The 21924-nt window shown below is 44.9% G+C and overlaps 1 protein-coding gene and 2 non-coding genes across 5 annotated transcripts in view; all 3 read right to left on the bottom strand.

Moving 5' to 3' along the window:
- Window positions 1-21924, bottom strand: part of SF3B3 (splicing factor 3b subunit 3) — a 29939-nt gene that overhangs the window by 7862 nt on the left and 153 nt on the right. For all 3 annotated transcript variants that reach the window (XR_012675335.1, XM_075160947.1, XM_075160948.1), the window contains exons 2-19: window positions 21063-21175; window positions 20321-20647; window positions 18970-19142; window positions 18533-18674; window positions 17344-17456; window positions 16458-16595; window positions 15433-15536; window positions 14031-14196; window positions 13442-13537; window positions 12844-12916; window positions 7215-7366; window positions 6647-6802; window positions 6078-6233; window positions 5280-5423; window positions 4241-4363; window positions 2619-2773; window positions 1297-1471; window positions 465-670 (exon numbers count right to left, since the gene is read on the bottom strand). Coding sequence is in view for 2 of the 3 variants with exons in the window: in XM_075160947.1 (XP_075017048.1) it covers window positions 465-670; window positions 1297-1471; window positions 2619-2773; window positions 4241-4363; window positions 5280-5423; window positions 6078-6233; window positions 6647-6802; window positions 7215-7366; window positions 12844-12916; window positions 13442-13537; window positions 14031-14196; window positions 15433-15536; window positions 16458-16595; window positions 17344-17456; window positions 18533-18674; window positions 18970-19142; window positions 20321-20647; window positions 21063-21132 (2669 nt within the window). In the remaining variant the exon portion in view is untranslated. The remainder of the gene's footprint in view (window positions 1-464; window positions 671-1296; window positions 1472-2618; window positions 2774-4240; window positions 4364-5279; window positions 5424-6077; window positions 6234-6646; window positions 6803-7214; window positions 7367-12843; window positions 12917-13441; window positions 13538-14030; window positions 14197-15432; window positions 15537-16457; window positions 16596-17343; window positions 17457-18532; window positions 18675-18969; window positions 19143-20320; window positions 20648-21062; window positions 21176-21924) is intronic.
- Window positions 17079-17157, bottom strand: LOC142087467 (small nucleolar RNA SNORD111). The gene has a single exon (XR_012675457.1). It is a non-coding gene; the product is annotated as a small nucleolar RNA SNORD111 (small nucleolar RNA).
- Window positions 19897-19978, bottom strand: LOC142087468 (small nucleolar RNA SNORD111). Its single transcript, XR_012675458.1, has one exon. It is a non-coding gene; the product is annotated as a small nucleolar RNA SNORD111 (small nucleolar RNA).

The following is a 21924-nucleotide window of genomic DNA, read 5'->3' on the forward strand; positions in this document are numbered from 1 at the left end:
GCATGACCTAACTCCACTTCACCTGCTGAAGCACTCACTGTTCTTCATGGTTATTGTGTTGGTCTTCCCCTCCAGTCCCTCTAACACTTCCTTTCCATTTAATCTATGCTCAATTTATCTGGATGATAAAGGGGAAGTGGGAGATAGCAGCACATTCTCTTGTTCCCGGCTCTCTTATCTGTCATTTACATCCCCGTGTTGTTCTTTAAGCACTGGGGTCCAGCAAACACATCTGGAGCACCAGCTTTTAGTGTCACATGCAGACAGATTGGGGTGGGAAGGGAAGGAAAGGCAAGACAAAAGCTTTAAGCACGTGGCAATCACTTCTGGAATTTCAAGCCAGTCTCTTGATAATGTGCTGCATCTGGATTTCAACTCAGTACCAGCTGAGCAAAAGAAGGAAAAAAAAACACGTTAAGACTCATCACAAGCAGAGAGTCTTGCTGCATCTGGCTGCTTCTTACCTGAAGGCAGCTTCGTTCTGCTCTAGCTGGACCAGATCTAATGTATTTCCCTGGATGGGGTTCATCACCCTGATAACAGAGGCCCACTGCCCATTCCCAGCCTTGGGAGCACCAAAGATGGACTCAGGAAGGTTCTCGTTCAGAAAGGCTGCAGCCATCTCTGCAGCCAACTCCCTCTCATCTTCACCCGCAGCCTCCACCATTTCCTAGGGCACATTAAAGGACAGGAGAAAAGAACAGCTCAGTGGATTTCCTTTCCAGACATGCTGACGCTCTGCGTAAAATATAGCCCCCTCCCCTCCCTCCCTTAAGTCCAGGTATTCCAGGGCAAGATACTGCCTGCGAACACGTAAAAGTCACCAAATCCTAAAGCTTCCACCCACCCTGAGCTTATTCCCAAGGGAGTTCTGCAGCTCAGAGCACAGCACTGTCAGCTCTGCCCTGCCCAAAGGGCAGTTACCTGGGGAGCTATTTCCCCAAATCCGCAACTCTGGAAACAACATTGAGAAAAAAGTAACACACTGAAATCCAAACATCTTCAAACAGTCACAGAAAACCCAGAGAATGGTCTTACACAAGCAGGATTGTCCTGCAATACGTGGTTCTTAAAGCCTGCCATAATAATGTTTGAAAAAAGAAGCATTGGGAAGTAGTGTATGTGCTGAAATTTGTGTTTCGAGGCAGATCTTCACTCCCTTCAGCCCTCGTGTTCACACAGGGCACAAAAACTTGCAGCCAACAGCAGCTGGGAACTAGTAAGCAGGGAGGATTTCCAGCTGCAGAAGTCACCTCTGGGGAATGGATGTGTGTACCTGTCCCCCACCCCAACTACCTCAGCCATTTGCTGCTTCCTTTGTGCCTTGGTGGCCTCAGTGTACGCGTTGTGGTCTGTCTCAATGATGATCAGGTTGTTGCTTTCTGGGTGAATGACAAATTTTCGGGGTGTGTACTGCAACGGGAAGGCAACCTGGTTGAAGACTGCCCCCAGCTTCTCCAGTGCCAAAATCCTAGGGGACAAAGATGTGACGTGTTAAATAAGGACCAAAAGCAACTGTCCAAGAGAACAAGACTGGAGTTGAGCTTTACGTCTGTGAAACTGGCTAGTGCTGGAGATAAGCAGCGCCTTTCTTGGGCCAGACGGCAACTAGCAAACGGCTCCAGAGAGGAGGGCAAAACTAGCACCCTGAATGGGAGCTTATGCCGTGGGACAGGTGTGCTCTGCAGCGCAGGGTCCTTGACTTGAGGGCTCCACTGTCTCAGGGTGCGTTCCGAGTGCCTGTCCCTTTTGGACAGGCTTCTATGGTGCTGAAGCAAGTCTATCCCGAGAGCAACAAAGAGCACACGGAAGAGGAACAGTGCATATTTGGGGAACACATCATCTGAATCTAAACGTGACACAGACTTTGACATGTAATCAAATGCTTCTCAGAGGCACTTTAGTTAAAAGAGTATGAAAAATGCAATGCCAAGTCTTTCTTCCTGTGACTTGCCAGCTGAAATGCCAGTTCTTCTGGCATTTGGGGACTAAAAACCACAAGTCTCTGCAGAAAGAATGACTCCTTTAAAAGCAGTGAATGCTGTAATATCTCAATGAGGACAGATATGAAAAAAGTGCCTGTTCAAGTGCATAAAGCAGAGCTCCTGAATTTGTGTTCCCCTATTATTTTCATTTATGTTTTCAATATCTAAGCTGATCTTTAAAAAGGCAACAAATACACCCCTGTCATGTCTCCGATTTCTTAAATCATGTGGCTTATTTTCTGCAAAGTAGCAAATTCAGATCACAAACCACAAGATCCTAAAACACAACAAGTTCACATTTATTAAAAGCTTCCCTCCTCTCTAAGGATCAGAGAATTTAAGGATAACTTGAATTACATTTGCTATTTAAAAAAGCTAGAAAATACAAATCAGAAGTGCACCCAGTTTCTTTTTGACAGCATAACTATCCTTGTATTCCATTTGTTTTCTGAAATCCATCCAACCGTTTCTATCGAATCATTATCCATAATCAAATAACCTCAAAAAAACCCTTAATTCTTAAGGTAAGTCACTTTACCTCTTTACTTTTGAATGTCTAGTGAGAATTCACCACCCGTCCCTCTGCCCAGCACCCTGGCCTAGAAGTATTCGTTTTCCCCCATCAGTTCCTACCTCAGTGTGTTTGTGGAGATGGCTACAATGCCCTCTGGGCACTGCTCCGAAGCAAAACCAGACGCAAACTCCAGTGTCTCATAAGACAGGGGAGTCAGGTGGAATCGTGACTGATAGGAATAACTGAGCCAGGAACGGCTTGACATGGCCAGCACCTGCGAAAGACAGACAACAAATTTATTAGGCCTGGGGATGGAGGCAAGCCCACTCCTTGCAGTATGAATGGATGTACGGTGCCGGACTCCCAGCCGCTAGAACAACTGAATTCTTGCGGGTGGACTCCACCCAACTCAGAGCATACCTTCAGAGATACTGCTTGCTTTCAAGAGACAGTTTTATCTGGAAATTGTGTACGGCTCAAAGAGGAACTTTAAAGCACTATCAGCACAACAAATACTCAAACTGAGGCGCAATAAAAACTGTTATCTGTAAAAGCCAAGATCAACAAATACTTTCATATCTCTTTTTTTTTTTTTAAACAATAGTGTGTTCTAATAGGAACAGGTCTTTTAAAATAAATATTTACTGCTTTGTCACAATCCAAATGCTGTAGCACTCTAAGTGAAATTTACTTAAAATAATCAGTAGCCTATTTTCAGTCAAATTAAGGGAAACAAAGGAAGCAGAAGGACTTCTAAACTGTTCAGATTTACACATTTGGCTAAATCAATTTCAGTGCAACCTTACTTTCTGTCTGAGCAACAGAAGCTGGAATTACATTGAAACACTCACAGGCCACTCCAAGCCCATCACCGACTGGCCATAAGCAGTATGGTTTTTCTCCCCATATTGTGAGACAAGGAACCAAGGCTGGTCTCACAGTAGAAATGCACTCAGCTATTCTATAAGCATTCTCTGCTAGAGCTGCAAAGCACCTCATCTCCCAGTTACAGCTCGCAGACTGGCAGGAGCAAGTTGAAGAGATTCACCTAGCGTACCGTAACATTAAAGCAGAGCTCAGATTCCCAGATCCAGCCCCCTATGCTGACCGGCAACATTTCTCAACTCTGAAGGTGTCATCCAAAAATGAGTCAAGCAGGGGGTGGCTGATGTCCCCAGTGCCACATCAGAAGGGCTGGAAACGGCACTTCTGATGAAACACGTTCCTCCCTCTATGCCAAATCCTGCAAATATTTTCCTTGAACCATGCATGGCAGCTGTCCAGCCCCCGGCTGAGCCGTTCTCAACATGCACAGGAGATGACCATCCGCTGCATCAAGCAGTCAAGGGGTAAGATTTCTGCACGGGGCTCTTTCCGTCTCTGTACACTGAGGCAGGCAAGATGAGGTTTTTCAGTGTCTCTAAACCCAAGAATCTGCTCAGAGCTTTCCAGACAAGCTGCAAACACAGTCTATGGGTCAGAAGAATCCTAGTTCAAAGAAGGCAGGGCAGCAGAACTTCCTAAGAAGTAAGGGGAATACCAACAAGAACAAGGATGGTTGTGAAAGAGCAAGCTGCAAGCCAGGCAGCTCCATAGTGAAGTCATTCTACTTCCCACCCTTACCCAGAGGGTCCTGCTGTGCTGCAAGGATGCTTCCCCACCCTGCCCACCAATAAGGAAAACCGGGATGCTGCGCCTGGGAACTGGATCCGCATCCCTCTTGAGAGCTCGCCTCACTTACCGCCTCTTGACCTTGCATTCGGACTCGGAAGAGTTTCACAGGCCGTGAGCCAAGGTATCTGGTCCTGGTATCAGAAAGATCGCCAGTAACAGGATCCAAGACAGTTCGCAGCAGCACACCATTCTTGACATTAGCAAACCAAAAAGTTAGACCAGAAATAACTAGCCACAGCCATTATTCAAAACAGAGAGGCAATTTCTGAAGAATTAGGTGTTTGTTTTCCTAGCTTCTGGTACAACTCCCTTCTACAACCACACTGTATCTAAATTGGCTCTTAATATTAAAAACCATAACTCCTGCACACTCCTGCGGGGCAGAAAGGAATTACTGTAAAACAAACAAACCAACCAACTCTCCCAAAAACAAACAAAAAAAGCCGAAAAACATGGTACATCACATAAGCCATGAAAGACCTGAGGGCTGATTCCAGATCCTAATCCCTCTTGGTACAAAGCATTTACCCAAAAACTCATGCTGCTTAAAAAGGGCTTGCATTCTGACATCAAACTCAAGGCACGCGAAAGAACCTAGACGGCTCTGATTATTTCTACCACATGTTGAATTGTCAAAACAACATTTTTTGGTCAAAGATCAGAGAGTCAGTACTGGATGCCACAAAAAGCTCTGCAACAGCAGAGTTATTAGAGCAGAGCCTGTGGTTGTGGGCAGTTACTTCTTTGATACTCTGCCCTACAGGCACTTTCTAAAGAACTGCCCAACAACATTTCACCCAAAAATTTTTTTTAGAACGTGCCCTCTTTCTGGAAGAGGAAAAGCACAATTTGTCCTACATGAAGTCTGGGACAATATACTGTCTTTTGACTAGTCTCAAGTCTAGGAATGTATAGAGAAATTGCACCTCTAAGTCACATCACACAGTGAATTCCCCAGTCACAGTTATTAAGCATATTGTAACACAGAGGGGACGGTCAGGCTTTGTGTTGTTGCACTGCATGATGACATGCTATTTTAGGAAATCCATCTTTCAAGCGAAGGCTCACCGAGAAACGCCTGTCAGAACCAGGCAGGCACCTCTCACCTGCAGTCCAATGTTCAGGTACAGGAAGCCAATGGAGCCCCTCTCCCCCAGCTCGTCCTGCTTCTCTGTGCCACCCATCTCCACAATGCACAGCGACTCGGGCTGTGCAGGGAGGGCCTGCATGCTCAGCGGCTGCAAGCAATCCTGTGGGAGACAGAAAAGAGGTACCACACCGGTCAGCAAGGCTTGGCATGGCAAGAGGGGATTCATGCTCCATCTAAGGAGCTTAAAGATGTCCTTTTAAATCTCCATAAAGAAGTATTCAGCACAGAAAAAGAAAAAAGTCACAATAGACGCTGGCTCTGGGGATTTTGGCAAGCAAGAGTGGTAGCAGCCCTGGAGTTTGGAAAAGATAAACTGGATCCTTCCAAACTGTTCTAGCAGTTTGCAGTTATTTAGCGTGGAGAGACCTGAGCAAAGTTTATGTTACTTCAGTCATCCTTTGAATGCCCATCTGTTGCGGGAATAATGCTGGTTTGCTGCTGACCTGCTTGCAGAATGAGTCTGCTTTCAGTACAGGTATAAACAGTGAGACGGGGCAGGGGACGGAAGAAAAAAAAGAAGAAAATGCTTCCATATCTCATAAGCTGAACATGGGTGAGACTAGATAAAACAAGGGAATCCGTTACAGGTTAGTATCAAGGGCCGCGCTTCCTCCCCACAAGCCATGCAAGCTCTTCATTCCTGGTCATCCACCTGACTACAGAAAGACAGCTTGGACGGACACAGCCCACCTCTGGAGTACTGTTCTGAACATTTCAAGCCAACGGAAGAGGCAGAAACAGAACAGCTACTCACCGAAGGGTCAAGGGAAATAATTCTGACAGTGTTGTCCACCAGCCCAACAGCAAGGAACCGGGAGCGCTGCTCCCCAGGGGGAACATTGGCCAGGCTCATGCAAACTACGTCGGCCGACATCTCCTTTCTCTCCGTGTACTCATTCAGCTGTCCTGACTGAGAGAGAAAAACACAAGAGACTTCTTAACTAGCCAATGGGGCAAACCAGCACCAAAATGCCTCTCCACACCTTCCCCCCACCTCTTTTTTTTTTTTTTTTAAGATAGTGGTTTGGATTTTTTTTAAACCATTTCTTTACAGCCTTATTTCAGCCACAATTGGAAGAACCAGAATAGCAATAGGATAAGTACACAATTTCCAACCTCAGTTATGAACTTCAGAGACTTTAATTAGCCATTAAACCATCTCAGACAGACACAGTCCAGACATGCAGGGCTTTGATCTATCCGTTCTAGACGGACACTTCACTAAAGAATCCTTTTCTGCAGGTCTGATCAAGGATCAATCTCTGGCATGCCCCATCCTCTGCCTTGCTCTTCCAAACTCATTCACAACATTAACACACGTACCGGGTCCATCTCAAAGTAAACCAGTTCTCCTCCAGTCAGTGCTATCACTACTTGTCTCTGGTTCACAGCGCATTTTACAATGGTTTTCTTCCCCGGTGTCTTCCATTCATTTACCCTCTTATCTGCTCGGATGTGCCGGATCCCATCTGGATAAACCTGAAGGAAAAAAGGTCACATTAATTCTGTATTTACCATTCCTTCACAACTCCCATCTCGCTGGTGATTTCGACACAGAAAAAGCCAAAGGCAAGCACGGCTCCTGGCAGCAGTGATCCACTAGCTATGCAACAGGCTGAATTAGCACGAAGCCACTCGCCAGCTGGAAGCACTGCATCTTTGAACGACAGCAAGGAACTACTGAGCGCGCACTGAAGGAGATTAGGACCATCTTCTGCTGGTCCAGTTTCACTTAGCAGGATATAAGAAGGGGAAGGCTGAATAAGCATCATTCTCTGCCAATGCACACCTTTAGAAATGACACATGTTGCATTACTGTAGAAACCACGGCCGTGGAGCAAGCAGAGAGTGGCAGACATAAGCAGACATGTCAGAAGCAGCTTTCCATTACCTGCACCAAAGCATCATCACCAAGAAGAGAGCAGGACAAGGTGGGCGTAGTACCCAGGAATCCAGAATCAGTCACTTCTTCTACAGTCTCTCCGATAGACAGCACCAGTGTGGCATTTACGAAGGACACAATGATATAGGCATCAAATTCATCTGGTCAAGGAAGACAGGGAAAAAAGGGTGCTGATTAAATAAATGCAAGGCTTCCCAACAAAATCAGCAGTCTGACAGATGTCTAGCAGTTACTCTTCAACAGAATGCCTGCGATAATTACATCTGCTGGCCGTATTGCAAGTTCATTCTAGGACACGCTGTCCAAGCCACTGCTAGACTCCAAACAATGCAAGACTGAGCCAGGGATCAAATGATGATCCAGATACAGAGTCAAATCCCGATACTCTGGATTACGGCAAGCAAGACTCCTGCCTACTTTTTTCAAAGACAGCACAAGGTCTAGAAGTCTTTAAGACACTTGCCCCACCTCACACGAGGAGCTGAATCCAGATTTAACACCCAATGAAGTCAAATTAAATGCTCTACTCCAATAACCTGAACATATGGAACCCATCTGCAGAAACTACACCACGGATGCTGCAAACAGGAGATTGTAGGACCACATCTCTATCTAGTATCCACATAATAAAAGGCTGCAGAGAACGATTAGGGTGCACTGCAGCAGAGGAGCTCAGGGTTCGCCTGCTCTACCCTCATCCAGAAGCACAACTAGCTTACATTCACACAGCCACCCGTACAGTCTCTTGGGATGAGAAACATTTACGTTTTTAAGATACAACAAACATTGACCTTTACTTCTACTGGAGTAAGTGACAGTATTGCAACTATTATCTGAAGTGCTGGCTTCTCCCAAAGGGGCCAGCTTGGGAGAGTCCAGTAGCTTGGACACGGAGAGCTATGCTAATCAAAATAGTCTTAAGAGCTCATTTGGAAATAGGGCAACTTTGTGGGAAACAAGGGTAGTAGGATTGGGTAAAGGGAATGCCCGGGTTTACTGCTGCCCATTTTCATTCTGCAGAAAGAGATAGGCATTAAAGAGGGGGAGAGGAGAGTCTCATTAAAACAGAATAACAAAAGCAACAGAAACAATGAAGTCTGTTGGGAAATGGAGCCAGGAGCCTCAGTGGAGAAAGAAGATTGCCTCAGAGAAGCAACTCAATTTCTGCTGCTGTCATGCAAGTGCTATTTCTTAAAAAGGAGAAATTCCGCATTTTAACCCAACTCAACCCAAAGTTCAGACTTATGCACCACAGCACAAGGCAATTAGCAGAGGTGAGGGTGTAAGAGAGCTGTCACAGTTTTGGCCCTTGAGGAGAGTTTCTCCATAACTTGCAAATGTGAGACATGGAGAAGTGGCTAATGACTCTCCAAGTAGAGAAAGAAAATAGAGACCTCTCACTAGGATGAATACAGGATGCCAGCAAATACCATGCAGCAGCTTAAAGAAACTGAACCGGGTTAACTGAAACAGACGCTTCAGGAACTGATCCTTTCCTTATCCACCCTGTTTAGAGGGAGGCGTTGCCAAACCTGCTGTGTCACGTTTATAACAGAAAGTTCTTACATACAGCTGAAAATATGCAAGTGAAAAAAAAACATCATTCTTCTCTCCAACATCTGGTATACAGACCACAGCTCTGATCAAGCTGAAGAGCTTTGTATAATTAAAGCAATTCCAACACTGGTCCGCAGCATAAACTCCATTACTACTCTATTATGTGGTCACAGCCTACAACCTCCAACACGCTCCCGAACCCCACAAACAGGAGCAGGTCCACTTGGGGAAATGAGAAAACAAAACCTGAACCTGCGCACAGAAACTGATTAGTAACACCAACTGTTTAAACACTTGGCTTAACAAAAGAATTTCCCTAACGTTAACAGCAGATGTTAAGAATTCAGTAAGACATACACTGTTACACACTGGTTATTTTCTACACTAAATAGCAGATTCTCCTACAATCTTGCATGAATTTTTCAACACTAGAAGTCTACAAGAATTCCTCGATCACTTTAAACGGTGATTCTAGCAGGTCACAGGCTAAGCATTTAATTCATAAATATCCTGTAGACAGGATGTTCTAAAAATTCCATTTCAAAGACCATCGTTGCTTTCCAAACTTCTTGAGAGCTGCTGCTTTCCTCCCTGGGGGCTGTCATTCTCATGATAAACCACCATGTCCCAGCTGGAGGCTTAACCATGTGATTTAGAGCAGGACAAAGAACTCCCATTTGAAAGCAAAACAGATTCCCTTAGTCCTACTCTAAAGGAAAATTCATTCCTACTTCTTAACACTTTTTTAGCTCTTCCTTTTCACCGGCTTATATTATAAGTTATATTAAAGCGTGCCTTTAAGTTTGTGTCAATAATAGTGACAAGTGCATTTTTGCTTGAAGTCCAGTAGCGTTGCTTAATGCCTCTCTGCTGGAGTTTTTGAAATAAAGACTTTGATTTACCAGATTGAAGTCAGTGAATAAGACACATTCATCTGGATTCAAACAATACAATTTTGGTTTAGAAAATATAGCAGCCTAGTTGAAATTAAGAGGACTAAGCCCCTGGGGCACACTGAGAAGTATTCTCAGTTATAAAAAGAAGAGATCTATGGATTTTAATATGAAAAGATATCTACTTAGCTCTGCACAATCCCAAGCATATCAGGCTGCCCAGAGTTCTGAACAGATAGACATTATTTTGTATGCAAACACAAGGCTTCAGGGATGCTTATTACCGTTCTAATTGCTCCAGTTAGCTCCTTTCAGCTAGTAACAGAGACACTGTAATGACTCTGAAGAACCACAGCTGGACTCATTCTCCTGTGCCTTCATTACAAGTTTTCTGCAGCTTCATGCACACGTCATGATCAGTTACGAAAACATCACATTTCAGTCCATGAACTCTACACTACTGTCCTTATTGTTGTTTGTCATGGATGCAGTTTGAGTCAGTCCACGAGAATTCCATTCCTATACGCCAGTCCACACCTGATGATAGTTTTTCCATGCTCCGCAGCATCTGAGTTTACACCGATATACATGTAGTCACCACTAGCTCAGAGGAGTTCGGTGAACAAACAGATGACCAGGGATAAAATTCAGGATTGTTCTCACTTAAATGATACTGATGGGATGATAGCACATTTTCCTGGGCTTCTGTTTACTACTGCATGGAGACTCCGCAGCTGTGACTCACTGCTCATTGCTTTTCATGCAAGAGAGCCAGGTAGGGAATGCAGGCTGTTAGGTCTCAGCTCACATCTATCTCCACAGCAAAGCACAGAGCCATCTAGCTCCCCAGACCTCCATGTTTAACTGCAAGAAAGGGTTTGGTCCAAATCCCATCCACTTCTGTGTGATGATGGGCAGACGCATCCCATAACCACAGGGCACTCCCACACCAGCAATACCTACAGGTGCTTCAAGCACACTCAATCATTTCCTCTTGGAGGTCTGTACAAAGCAGCTGGGAGGCCATCCTCAGTCTAGAAGGGAGCTGAAAACACCCCTGAAATGTGCATCTCTGATTTCAGCAAGAACTGACCATTCCGAGAGACACAGTCGATTATTTTGTTCCCCAAAGACTGTAAGATGGAATGGGAATTGCTTTCTACTCCTCCGCTACTGAACTACAAAGGCAACAATCTCCAACTACACAACAGCTTCTAGAATTCATTTACTGAAAAGCTTAGCATAAAAGTAGCTCCATGATTTTGGGATTCTCTGCGGTTAACCTGTGGGACAATACAGTAGCCCCTAGCAGTAGGTACACACCTGTGGTGATCAGCACCTCCACCACCAGCCACCTGTGGAAGAAAAAAAGAGGCTTGGTATTGGTAGTGTGTATCACCACGTACCAGCCAAGGTTAGTATTTGTTTTGAAGGCTGCAAACCTGTATGTGTCTTACAGAGGCCTTGCAGCACGCGCACACTGTGGCATCGAGGCAGAGCCAGGCAGCCCGACGCTGCAAACTGAACGCTCAGAAAACAGCACTTGGGCAGTTTCAAGATGAGATACATGTCTGAAAAGGTTCTGCGGTCTCTCTGATTAAAACCCACTAAAACCGTTTCTGAATTCAGAGAGTTTTAACTTGGGGATTGGTTTCGCGTAACTTTCAACTGTATTCAAAAAGTAGCATGGCTCAGAACAGCTACAGATTCCAGCCTTTCTGAAATCATCGAGATCTTCATACTGGAACCTGGAGAATTTGGAAGGTGGAAAAAAGAGGCAGTGAGACTGGTCTGTTTCATGTAGGTTAGCAACAGTCCTCCATCTCCTGAAAAGTCAAAGTCATCCTCCGGAACCCCAAGAGAAAAGGTTTTAAACTGTAAGGTGACGTCAGGAGCCTCCATCTTTCAGAGGGAGCAAATGTTATCAACTCCTTTTCCAGAAGGCAGGAGCAAAGGTTTGTCTCTAACGAACTGGAATTTGCCTTAAGAAAAGCACGTATTTTTGATATGAACTGTGGAAATACTTTCCTTCTGACCTTTTTATTTCTGGGGAACACGAAGGCACTCGTGCTCAAAGCTCCTTCTATGCTGCTTAGGCAGTAGATGAGTCTAAGAAGATGAGCACAGGAATTGATGGCAGGTCTCAGATGGCAAGGTAAATCCCAGAGCATGTTTGAAATTCCCACAGGGTTACTGACTCCCTGGAAGACACACCACTCTATGATTGCTTAAAAACAAGTTACCATGTCACCACAGCAGGCTAAGGTCTCCACTGCAACAATCTGGCATTTCTATATCCAGTGCATAAACCTACAGGAAGTCTTTGCCAGATTTATACAAAGCACTGCCTTGGAAATAATCACTGAGACTGTCAGTACCCAGAACAGATTCATTTCAGGTTTTTTAGGTGTTTCCGAGGAACTCTGTTCTCGCCCTCAAGAGAAAGGCAGGAAGAGGGATTACACTTCCTCTGGTACTTTAGTAATGCAAACCCATTATTTCAGATCAGGGAAAAAAACCCACCAAAACCAAACTCCCAATCCAGTATATTCTGCCAATTTCAAATCCTGACCTTCCTGGAATCAGCAGCATTCCATACACTGCTGGGTTTTTGAATAGGGAGCGTGTCCTAGCCCAAACAGACTGTTTTCTTTGCAGATATGCATAGAGGGAAGTAATAAAATACAGACACTGTTGCCGATTTATCTTCTTTGTTCCGTAATTTGTATCCCACTCTCTCACAAAGAGCTGATTACTGTAGTTGTCAACACGCATATGAAGAACAGTGAGTATGCTCCAACAAAAAGCATAATCATTGCCTGCTGATGTCAGAGCAAGAACTTATGGGAAGTGGGAAAGGATGAGAAGTTCAGCAGCTTCAGGCTGCGAATGTACAGCTGATGCAGCACATTGGGCGCTGGATGCCGCTGCAGGCAGGTGCTTCTTTGTCAAAGGGAAGCGTGACAATTCTAGGGGACCACAGGGTGGCTTCTAAGTACAAAAAAGTGGTTGCCGATTCAAAACATAACTTTTGGGGATGGCACACAACCATCATGCAGCACCTTTCCTATCTCCTTGGACAGAAAAACAAAAAAAACCCAAAACAACAAACAAAACATATCAAAAAACATTATCACCTCCCTATGCTTTACGAAAATACTGCATACCTTCAACATGCCTCCTCACGGTCCATACAGCATTGGGGTTACCAGGCAGCTCTGAGACGGCCATTTCAGATACCTAAGAGTAAACAGGAACAAGGTTCTTTTGCAAACAGATGTTTAGATTTACTACACTAAGTCACCAAACCACCAGCAGTTTTTAAGCCTTCCCACAACTGGGCAGGAAAGCTAATAATTCCCAATTCTGATGCTCCCTCCCCGTGCCAGATGTGCTACGGGGTAGAAAACATTCAGTGATGTTTTGATACAGCAACATCAGAGCTCTGGATAATCAGCTTTAAAACAAGGTCACCTGCCCCCAGCAAAGAGATCAGCAGCAGCAGCTGGCAGAGACACCGGGAATGTTCCAGTTCAATACACTCAAGTATTAGAAGAGAAAAAATGCAGGTGGTTGGAGTCAACTGAACAAAAAGGCTTTCAGACTGTAAGAGTAAACAGTACAACCCTTTTATTTCCAAGAAGCAAGCCTAGAGAAAGTTGCTCTACAGCAAAAGCAGAATCCATTTCAGCACCCTTATTTCAAGGATTTTCCCTCACTCTCCTCACCTCTCAAGCTGTTCTTCTAAAGTGCTGGAAGTCTTACCTCAAGTCCATGTCTTAGAACCCTCAGAGACGACCGGGGCCCGCGACCACAAGCCACATACAACTGGGGTGTGTCTTCATTGGCCAGATCAGCTATCTGTGTGGAGAAATGGCCTCAAACAATATCCACAGGAAGAGAAAGTAAAACTAAGCTGTATGTGCCACACCACTGCTTTAAGAATGTTTTTTTCAGACAGTGAAGACGACACAGGGTGTACCATCTGCTGCCCTGAAATAATGTCGAGTTTTAACCAAACTCACTGCAGAGCAGAGAACTGGTCTGATGGTCAACAGAGGAGCAGCACAGGACTGCTGTCTGACACCCTGTGTCCAGATACATATTTATCACCACAGGAATCAAAGGCTGCCAGGCCAGGTACCAGTCTTAGGCAGCTGTCTGAGAATTTAGCAGACTTGCTTTTCTATCAGCATTTAGTATAGAGCAGGATTTCTGGAAACCTAGGATAATGTAGCTTTGGTGACTCTGCTTACACAAAAATACTCTGCAGAAAAGCAAAGAAAAAAATCAGGCATCTGTGATCAATTCCTCTGTAAATGAGCTGAATGGGAGCTTGCTGATGGCAACGTACCTGACAACACAGAATAGGAGACAAACTGTCCAACTCATCCACCAGCACCAGGTTCTTGAGAGGTCGTGGCTGAAAAAAGAATGTATCTCCTTCCTCAAGAGGCATGGCAGAAGAGAACTCCGGCTCCTCATCATCATCACCCAGGTGAGCTATCTGGTACAGGTAACTTGCAACAGAAAGCAAGAGCAACAGCATGTTCAGTGCAAAGCTCCGTAGCCTTCCCCAAGAAAGGCTTAGCCAAATATTCAGTCGGCATCAGGGAGGAGAGAAATCCTTCCCTACATTTTACAGCTATTAAAATTTAGCCTTAGGGTTGTCTTCTTGGTGACAAGATGTTTTAAGGAAATCAGAGGCCTGCAAAAAAACCCAAACAAAAAACCCACAAAAAATCCCCCACCACAACCTCCTCCCCCAAGTCTTCTCATTTGTAGCTGTCACTGGCAAGGTATCCCAGAGTTTCAGCATTTTCTCTGTTTATCCTTGAGCCTTTCAGATATTTTTGTGTTAGAGCCAAAGCACCAACTGACAGCTGAGGCCAACAGCAAGGCCAATCGCTAAGACTGCAACTCCATCATTATCTATTTTATTGGAATACTCTCACACCACTATCCTTGACTGCATCCTCTGTTCCATTTTATGGGCCTAAATATCACAACAATCAAGTTAAATTTCAGAGGAAAAAAAATAAAACCAGAAGACAGACTGATTTACTTCCTGGTTTATAATAAAGCTCAAATCAATATGGCTTCCTCAGGAGCCTGGTTTATACAACCCAATTCAGATTCACTCCAGTAAACTGGCTGGAGCTCCCTCAGGTGGCTGACTGCAGATGTAATCAGAAAACAGTGTAAATCTCCATTCCTGTGAATCCCCCACTTAGATGCTGTTAAGCCATCTGCAAAGGTGTGCAAAGTCTTCTTTGAGTCTTTAGAATATTCTAGAACCCCAAACATGAATTGTAAAGCCTTTAAGTATACGTCTATTACGGAAAGGACCACAGTTCCTGATAACAAACCCTATCTATTTCTGAGCGGGCCGTAACACACAAAAGTTCAATGAAAACTATCAAACCTATTAAAAGATAATTCATCTGGATATATGATGGACTCTATATGAACTGCAAGTGCTCGATTCTTCCAAAACCTACTGCAACAGCATGTAATCTTTTGTTCTCTGCACTATAATATCTAATCCGGGTTCAAACAACAACAAAATTCCCCCATTCAGTCATAGTCTAAACCAATTGTTCTGCTCAAGCCACGTGAACAAAGCATTGACAATTTACCCATTAAAACAGAGGTGTTGTCTTTGTATGTTCAGTAAGTTCAAGGGTCAGTCTGCAGTCCTGAACAGAAGCAGTCTGTTTCAGGGGAAAAATGCTGATGTAAAATTGTTTACTCACTGGTTTCCAAATTCAGATGCCACAAAGAGAAACCCCGTCTTCAGCACGCACATGGCAGCAGCGACAGGAACAGTGTCAAAGTACTTCAGTCGAATCTCTGTTACCTGAAAGCAGAGGAAAACGTGAATGTGTTAGCAAAGTACTAGAGCTGCACATGTGTGATTTAATAAAAAAAAAGCTGCCTAGCTATCCTCTCCGAAGAAAGGAAGCAAGAGAGTGGGCCTCTGGCTTTGGTAACACTGAGTCAGTTTGGAAAAAAAACAGCTGTGAAAATAGCAAGCTATCTAAGAGAAAGAAGAAATTTGCTTCACTGAACGCCAACCATTCCCCAACACATGAAAAATTAACCGTCCTGAGCAAATTTCTACATTTGACATGGTTGCAACAGCTCTTGCTGAAACCTCCAAGAACAATCTTAAGCAACTTAAAGATGCTACACAATCATCCCTTGTACCAAATTTGACATGTTTAGATGAAGGAGTAACTAACATTCAACATTTACTCAAAAAACCCAACTGCAGCAGAGATCTTTTCATTGCAAAATACTAGGACAAGCAGCAGCAAGCCACTCCAAGCCTGTTACTTCAACTCATGGAACAAGTGTACCAAGCTAGCTACCTCAATTTGCAAAAAGATTGACTGCAGCTTGTAAATATTCAATTAAGAGATGAAATAGAGAGCATCTACTGTGATTAAGAGAAACTAAGTTCCCCAGAATTAGTTTCTGGAATACCCTCTAGAAAGTTCACGGACTACACCTGACATCTTTTGAAGAAAGGACTGCCTGCAGAACATCTAAAATATGCCCAGGTGACTGCAGCATAATTCTCACAGGATTTTGCAAACCTTGCGCTGTGTGTCTATACGAGTAAACACCAGTTACAACTGCGGGTATAACTGTATCACAAATCACGTAAAACATGCCATTATACAGCTAAACCCACAATACTAAGTATTTTTCACTTTAGAGAATCATAAGGACTCTTCTCGATGAATCCTTTTGTTGTTTTTCACACGATGCTTACCATGTCTTCATCAGTCTCCAGAGTAATTTTGAAGATGTCTCCCTGCTCTGTCTGGGCCAGAAAGAAGAACATGGACTTGGTCTTATGTGTAGCAGAGCAGACAAAAATCATACCTCTCTCTGGGTCATCCAAGTCATTCTGTCAAGAAAGAAAGTGGAGGTCATTGGTGGAATTACCCGGCAAGTGCAGATGTGACTTCACTGACTGAAGTATTTCCATTTCACAGGCGCCTTAAGAGCCGACAGTATGTGAGGAGGCTTTTAACACAAAGCACATCCCCTCCGTTACACCCATAGTTAACCCTTGGTACATCTCTGCCCCAGAAGGAAATGCATTTTTAAGACACTGTGCCTAAGCATCCCCCCTCCTATCTTTTTTGCCCTCCTCCCTGGAAAACCATCAAAAATGTATCAAAGCCAAACTCAGAGGCAAGGGCTGCAATCCACATTCAGCTGGTTTTAAGCACCTGACCCTTGGCAGGTGTTCAAAGCACACAACGACTTACAATGCCAAAGGAGGAGGATGCAACAGAGCAGCTGTCGAATTCACCTGCGTACACTATGGCAACCATGATTCACCGTCTCAAGTAATCCTATCTTACACCGACAGTGTGCCACAGTGGTGCCTGATCAGAGTGTTTGGAGTATCTCCAGCATAAATCTCAGAGAAGAGACATGAACAAGCTCATCACTTCAGGCTATGCCCACCCCCGTCTTCCCTCACAGGTAACATGCAGCCAGGAAGGCAGATGACAGGCCAACACACTTTTAACTCCTTTTTCCTTACTTTAAAACCTCCCTGAGACTTTTAAGGCAAATACCAAGCATTCATTTAGCACTGACAAAGATAATCTTAAAAAAAAGGGTAGGAATCCCAAAATTCTCACCCGTCTCCTGGGAATTGGGCATCTGATATCAGGCTGGTCACCAAAGTTTTTATAAGTAATATAGTTTTCAGAACAGATCAGCACTCCGCTAGGCCCATCAGAACCACCAGGAACTGAAACACAAAAAAGAAACATTATTATGAGAAAAGCCCTTACCACAGATCTGACTGACTGCAGAACATTTATTTTGGTTTTCTTTAAAGCAACATGGTTTCCATCGCTCTGTATCACCTCGCATATATAAATCTACTCGTATCGAAGGGGAAGACAAAAGACTGAGTACAGCTTCCTGGGTCAGTATAAGACCAGAGCAGACGGAACTGGGGGACCAGGAAGGAGAAAAAGGAAGGATGCAACTTCAGACAAATTGCTTGTATTTTATCCTTCGTGGCTTATTCTCATCTAGAAAGCCACAACACGCCCAAAACATCACATTAGCAACTTGTCAGTTAAACACAACCCTTGGGTTACTTTGCTTGCTGTCAAAAAAATGTGCCAGATGGTTTTCAGGTATGTCTTTCATTTTCAGACTGTATTTTTAAAAATGCTTCTATTGAAACCCCAGTGTAACAAAACATATCATCAAAATAGTAGTAATGGGATCCAGCCCAATATTTGGTGTCTGTTAGCTGCCTACAGAAGATGCAACAACAGGGCAAGCATACAAGGATGCTCTCCTAGCTGAGCTTCCTTTGTGCTTGGAGAGGAATCTGCAGCGGTGCAGCAGTGTCCCAGGTCAAAGCTGTTAGGTTAGCTTTGCATCCAATCCCTGGAAGTGGGCTTTTAATCCATGGATTCATCTACTGCCCTTTGAATGCATATCAGCTGCTGGAATCCTGTGCAAGAGTACAACAGCACCTATGCATTACCTAAAAGTACATGCTTTTGCATCTGCTACCAGCTAATTTCAGTTAGTATCTCTCAGGAATCCAGAGAATATCCAGAATACATCTAAAAGGAGAGAGATGAAGAGCACTTTCAAACTGCAGCTCTATCTATGAATTCTTGCATATTTCCACGGGTGAACCACCACTCGTTACCTGACTCCATGGTCAATTTATTTATGCTAATGGCTCAGACTACCATCAAAACAACTCCTAAGACGTAAAGCATATTGATTCCGTTTCCTTGGGGAATGGGAACCAAATAGATCCAGGGGAAAATGACTTAGTGGCCAGGTGGGCAGTACCTGTAATAAGGAAGTTGCCGTGCTCTTCCAAGGGCTCACTGTATTTCCTAACAACGTGGTTCAAACCCAAGTCCAGTTCATAAAATGTCAATGTCTGCTGTGTGTTTGCTGCTGCTTCTCCTGTTGGATCATTGTCCGCTTCCTAAAACAGAATACATGAAGGTGTCTTTCAAGAAAAAGAGTTAAAGGAGGAACAATGTTCATGCATCAGAAAACAGTTTTGAATAACATTAGAATGAAAGTCTAAAAGAAGACTTGCTGGAAGATGCACATAAAAGGAGGAGAAAGAAAATATGCACTTTTGCAGTTGAACAGCAAGAATTTAAGAACCACCAAGACAGAAGCTGCCAACGTTCCCCGCTTCCACAGACAGATTAAGAACAGAAGAGGAACGACAAAGCTCAAAAGACAGCAAAGGGAGATCAAGTTCTTCTCACCTCATAATCCATTTCCAGACAAGCAAACATCGGGTTTTCAAACCCCACATCGACTCCTACCACGTGGTAGACCAAGGTATTGGCCTTGTGGGCTTCCAGCGGGGAGGAAATGGTGAGACGAGCAGCAGCATCTCTGTTCAAGATATACACCAGCTTCTGCTTTTCAATCGCACCTGCAAGGAAAGGACAACAGCACCTGAAGCACATCACCTGGTGATCAAATCTGATCACACCTGCAGTCCGATGACAATCTAAGGCTTTGCAAGGGAACATCAGCATTACTTCTGCTGAAGTTCACCACTGGTATTTATCTCTGTGCCAGCAATTAACTTCGAACATCCCATTTTTAATGTTTCAGGCCTCAAGCACAAATGACAACTCCAGCTCTTTCAAGCCGAAGACTGACCCTTCAGGCTACGTCCATCGAGCCCAATATTCAGTCTACCATGGCTACATGCAGATCTACTCACTCATTCTACCACATGAGAGGCGACAGACTGCAGGGAAGCAACAACAAATTGAAAAAAACAGCCAGATGTTCCACTATTTAAAGCAATTCGGCAAAGAGACCTTTCCTCAGAAATATTTTAACTAAAAATGTATTCTTGCCTGACACACAACATCCACAACATAACAAACACTTATCACCCTTAACTATCAATGTGAATGGCACAACTGTGACTGTGGTACCTTCTCATCCACGAAAACAAGACTTGTTAGAAAGAAAACAATATTATTTATTGTTATTCCCGATATGAAGGGGCACTGTTAAACTACCTATCATTGCCAGTCCCTGCTCTCAGCGTGCAGGAAAGCAGCATCGCACAAAGCTGGCTACGGCAAACTAAGAAAGTTCACGTACCAAGTAACTGAGACACCTCACGGTAAATCTTACAAAGAAATTACCCAAGCACCCTTCTACCTGTGAAGCCTGATCAGAAATGCACCCAGCTGTCTCCAGGACACATCTCAGAGAAGAGACATGAGTTCATAACAACATTTCAGGCTATGGGAGCTGACTGACTACGCTGTAGCACCCACGCCTGCAATCCCAACTTCTCTCCCAGACATCACACTTCAGGGCTCTGCGCACCGCTAAGCAAGCTGGCCTCTTTGCAAATTGTTTTGGCCCAGCATTAGAACTAATTTGTGCAATTCCATCAGCTTCAAGGAACTATTCTGAATGCCTGCATTCTCCTTGACACGCCTCATAGCCTAACAAACTGCCTGAGAAGAAACACTTCCAATTATACCTGGCAGAAACTCACTCCAAAGCAAATACCCCTGAGACAGGAGGGGGGGGGGGGGAAGAAAAAAAAAAAAGAGAAAACAAGCCGACAGACTGACTTACTGATCATGACAGCACGGCCTTTTGGGTCTACAGCCAAGTACTGGCCTGGAACGATTCTGCGACATCCACTCTTGCCAAAAGTTTCCTGATGAATCTTCTCAAACACGTTCTTTGAGGGCTGGTACTCCAGAATAACAATGCGTCCCGAATCGCTGCCCACAACGATATAGTCTTTGGTCCCGCCCGTCAGCCTAAAGGCCATAAGGGAGCGAATGACTCCGAACACTTCCACGGTCAGCAGGGTGTGAACCTTCCCTGTGTTGGGATCGGGGCGGAGTAACTCCAGGATCTTGCCCCGGGAAACGACGATTTCTTGTTGTTTCGTTCCTAAAGAACCCAAAATATGAAGAAGAGTTAGCAGAACATGCAATTTCAAGAAGCACTGTAAGAAAGAAGGCAAGACTTCATGACTACTAAATGCCAAACAGTTTTATGATTACTATGGAAGAATTCAAAGCAACTTATTCACCGCATTGGGTGCCACTAGTGTTTGAGCATCTTTTAAGAGACCAGGAAAGTGGACAAAATAGTAAATTAAATCTATAGATAATCAAACCAAACTTTGCTTGATCTTTCCACGAGTTACAATACCTCAAGTAACACACTCAAGACCAAATGATAATATACCAGTGAAAAAATAATATACTGAAGCAGACTAGCTTCGGCCACCAAACCAAATAAAGAACAAAGCTTTTCCTCGAAAGAGCTCAAGCCAAAATGCGCTAAGGGAGGAGATGATTACCTGAGAAATTGCCATGGATAGCATAGCTGATGCCAGTGGCACGCTGCAACGTCAGGTTGTAGAGAAACATGTTGGCAACGGGTTTGCTTCACCTTATCGTAGCTCCACTGAGTCTGCAACACGGAGAACAAAAATATATACTTTGTAAAAACAAAGTCTTCCATAGGGCACAGAGAGAGAACCGCTGCCCTCTGGTTTGCCTGCATTTATCACTTTACATTAGAAGGCTTACTGCCACCCAGCTAAAGTTATTCGGTATTTAGTAATACTAAAAGGCAAAAGGCTCTCCCAAAGATAACCAGGCTGCCGAGCGCCAGCTGGGCTCCCCACTGCCGCGAGACTGACCAGCGCTTCCAGCTAATTACTCCTCTTACGGTTTTAGTTGTTCAGAAACCAAAGTTACCAAATCCCTCTAGAGGTGCCCTGCGCCGTTACACCTCACTCATCTCGCCGTTTCATTTAATACGAGCCAAGCTACCCACAACAGCTTGGGGCGAGCGCCCGAGTCGATTCCTCTCCCTGGGGGTAAGGCGGGAGGGAACCCCAGCTGCGCGCAGGCCGCCGCGCTCCTCCCGCCGGGCGCTGCAGGCCCCAGGCCGGGGGAACCGGCCCTCAGCCGCCCCGAGCCTCGCCGAGGCCCTCCCTCGCACCGCGGACGGGCTACCCACGCCCTGCGGGGAGCAGGGCCGCAGGCTCCGGGAACCGGTCACGGATCAACGCCCGGCCCAGCCGCTCCCCACAGGCCCGGCCCCGAGGGGCCCGCGGTGATCGGGCCCGCGGTTGCTCCCCCTCGCCAAAATGGCGGCCCATACCGCGCCTCCCCAGCCGAGGGGCCGTCACCGGGCGCGGCGCGGCGCGGCGG

Source organism: Calonectris borealis, chromosome 12 (assembly GCF_964195595.1).
Source record: "Calonectris borealis chromosome 12, bCalBor7.hap1.2, whole genome shotgun sequence".
Lineage (NCBI taxonomy): Eukaryota > Metazoa > Chordata > Aves > Procellariiformes > Procellariidae > Calonectris > Calonectris borealis.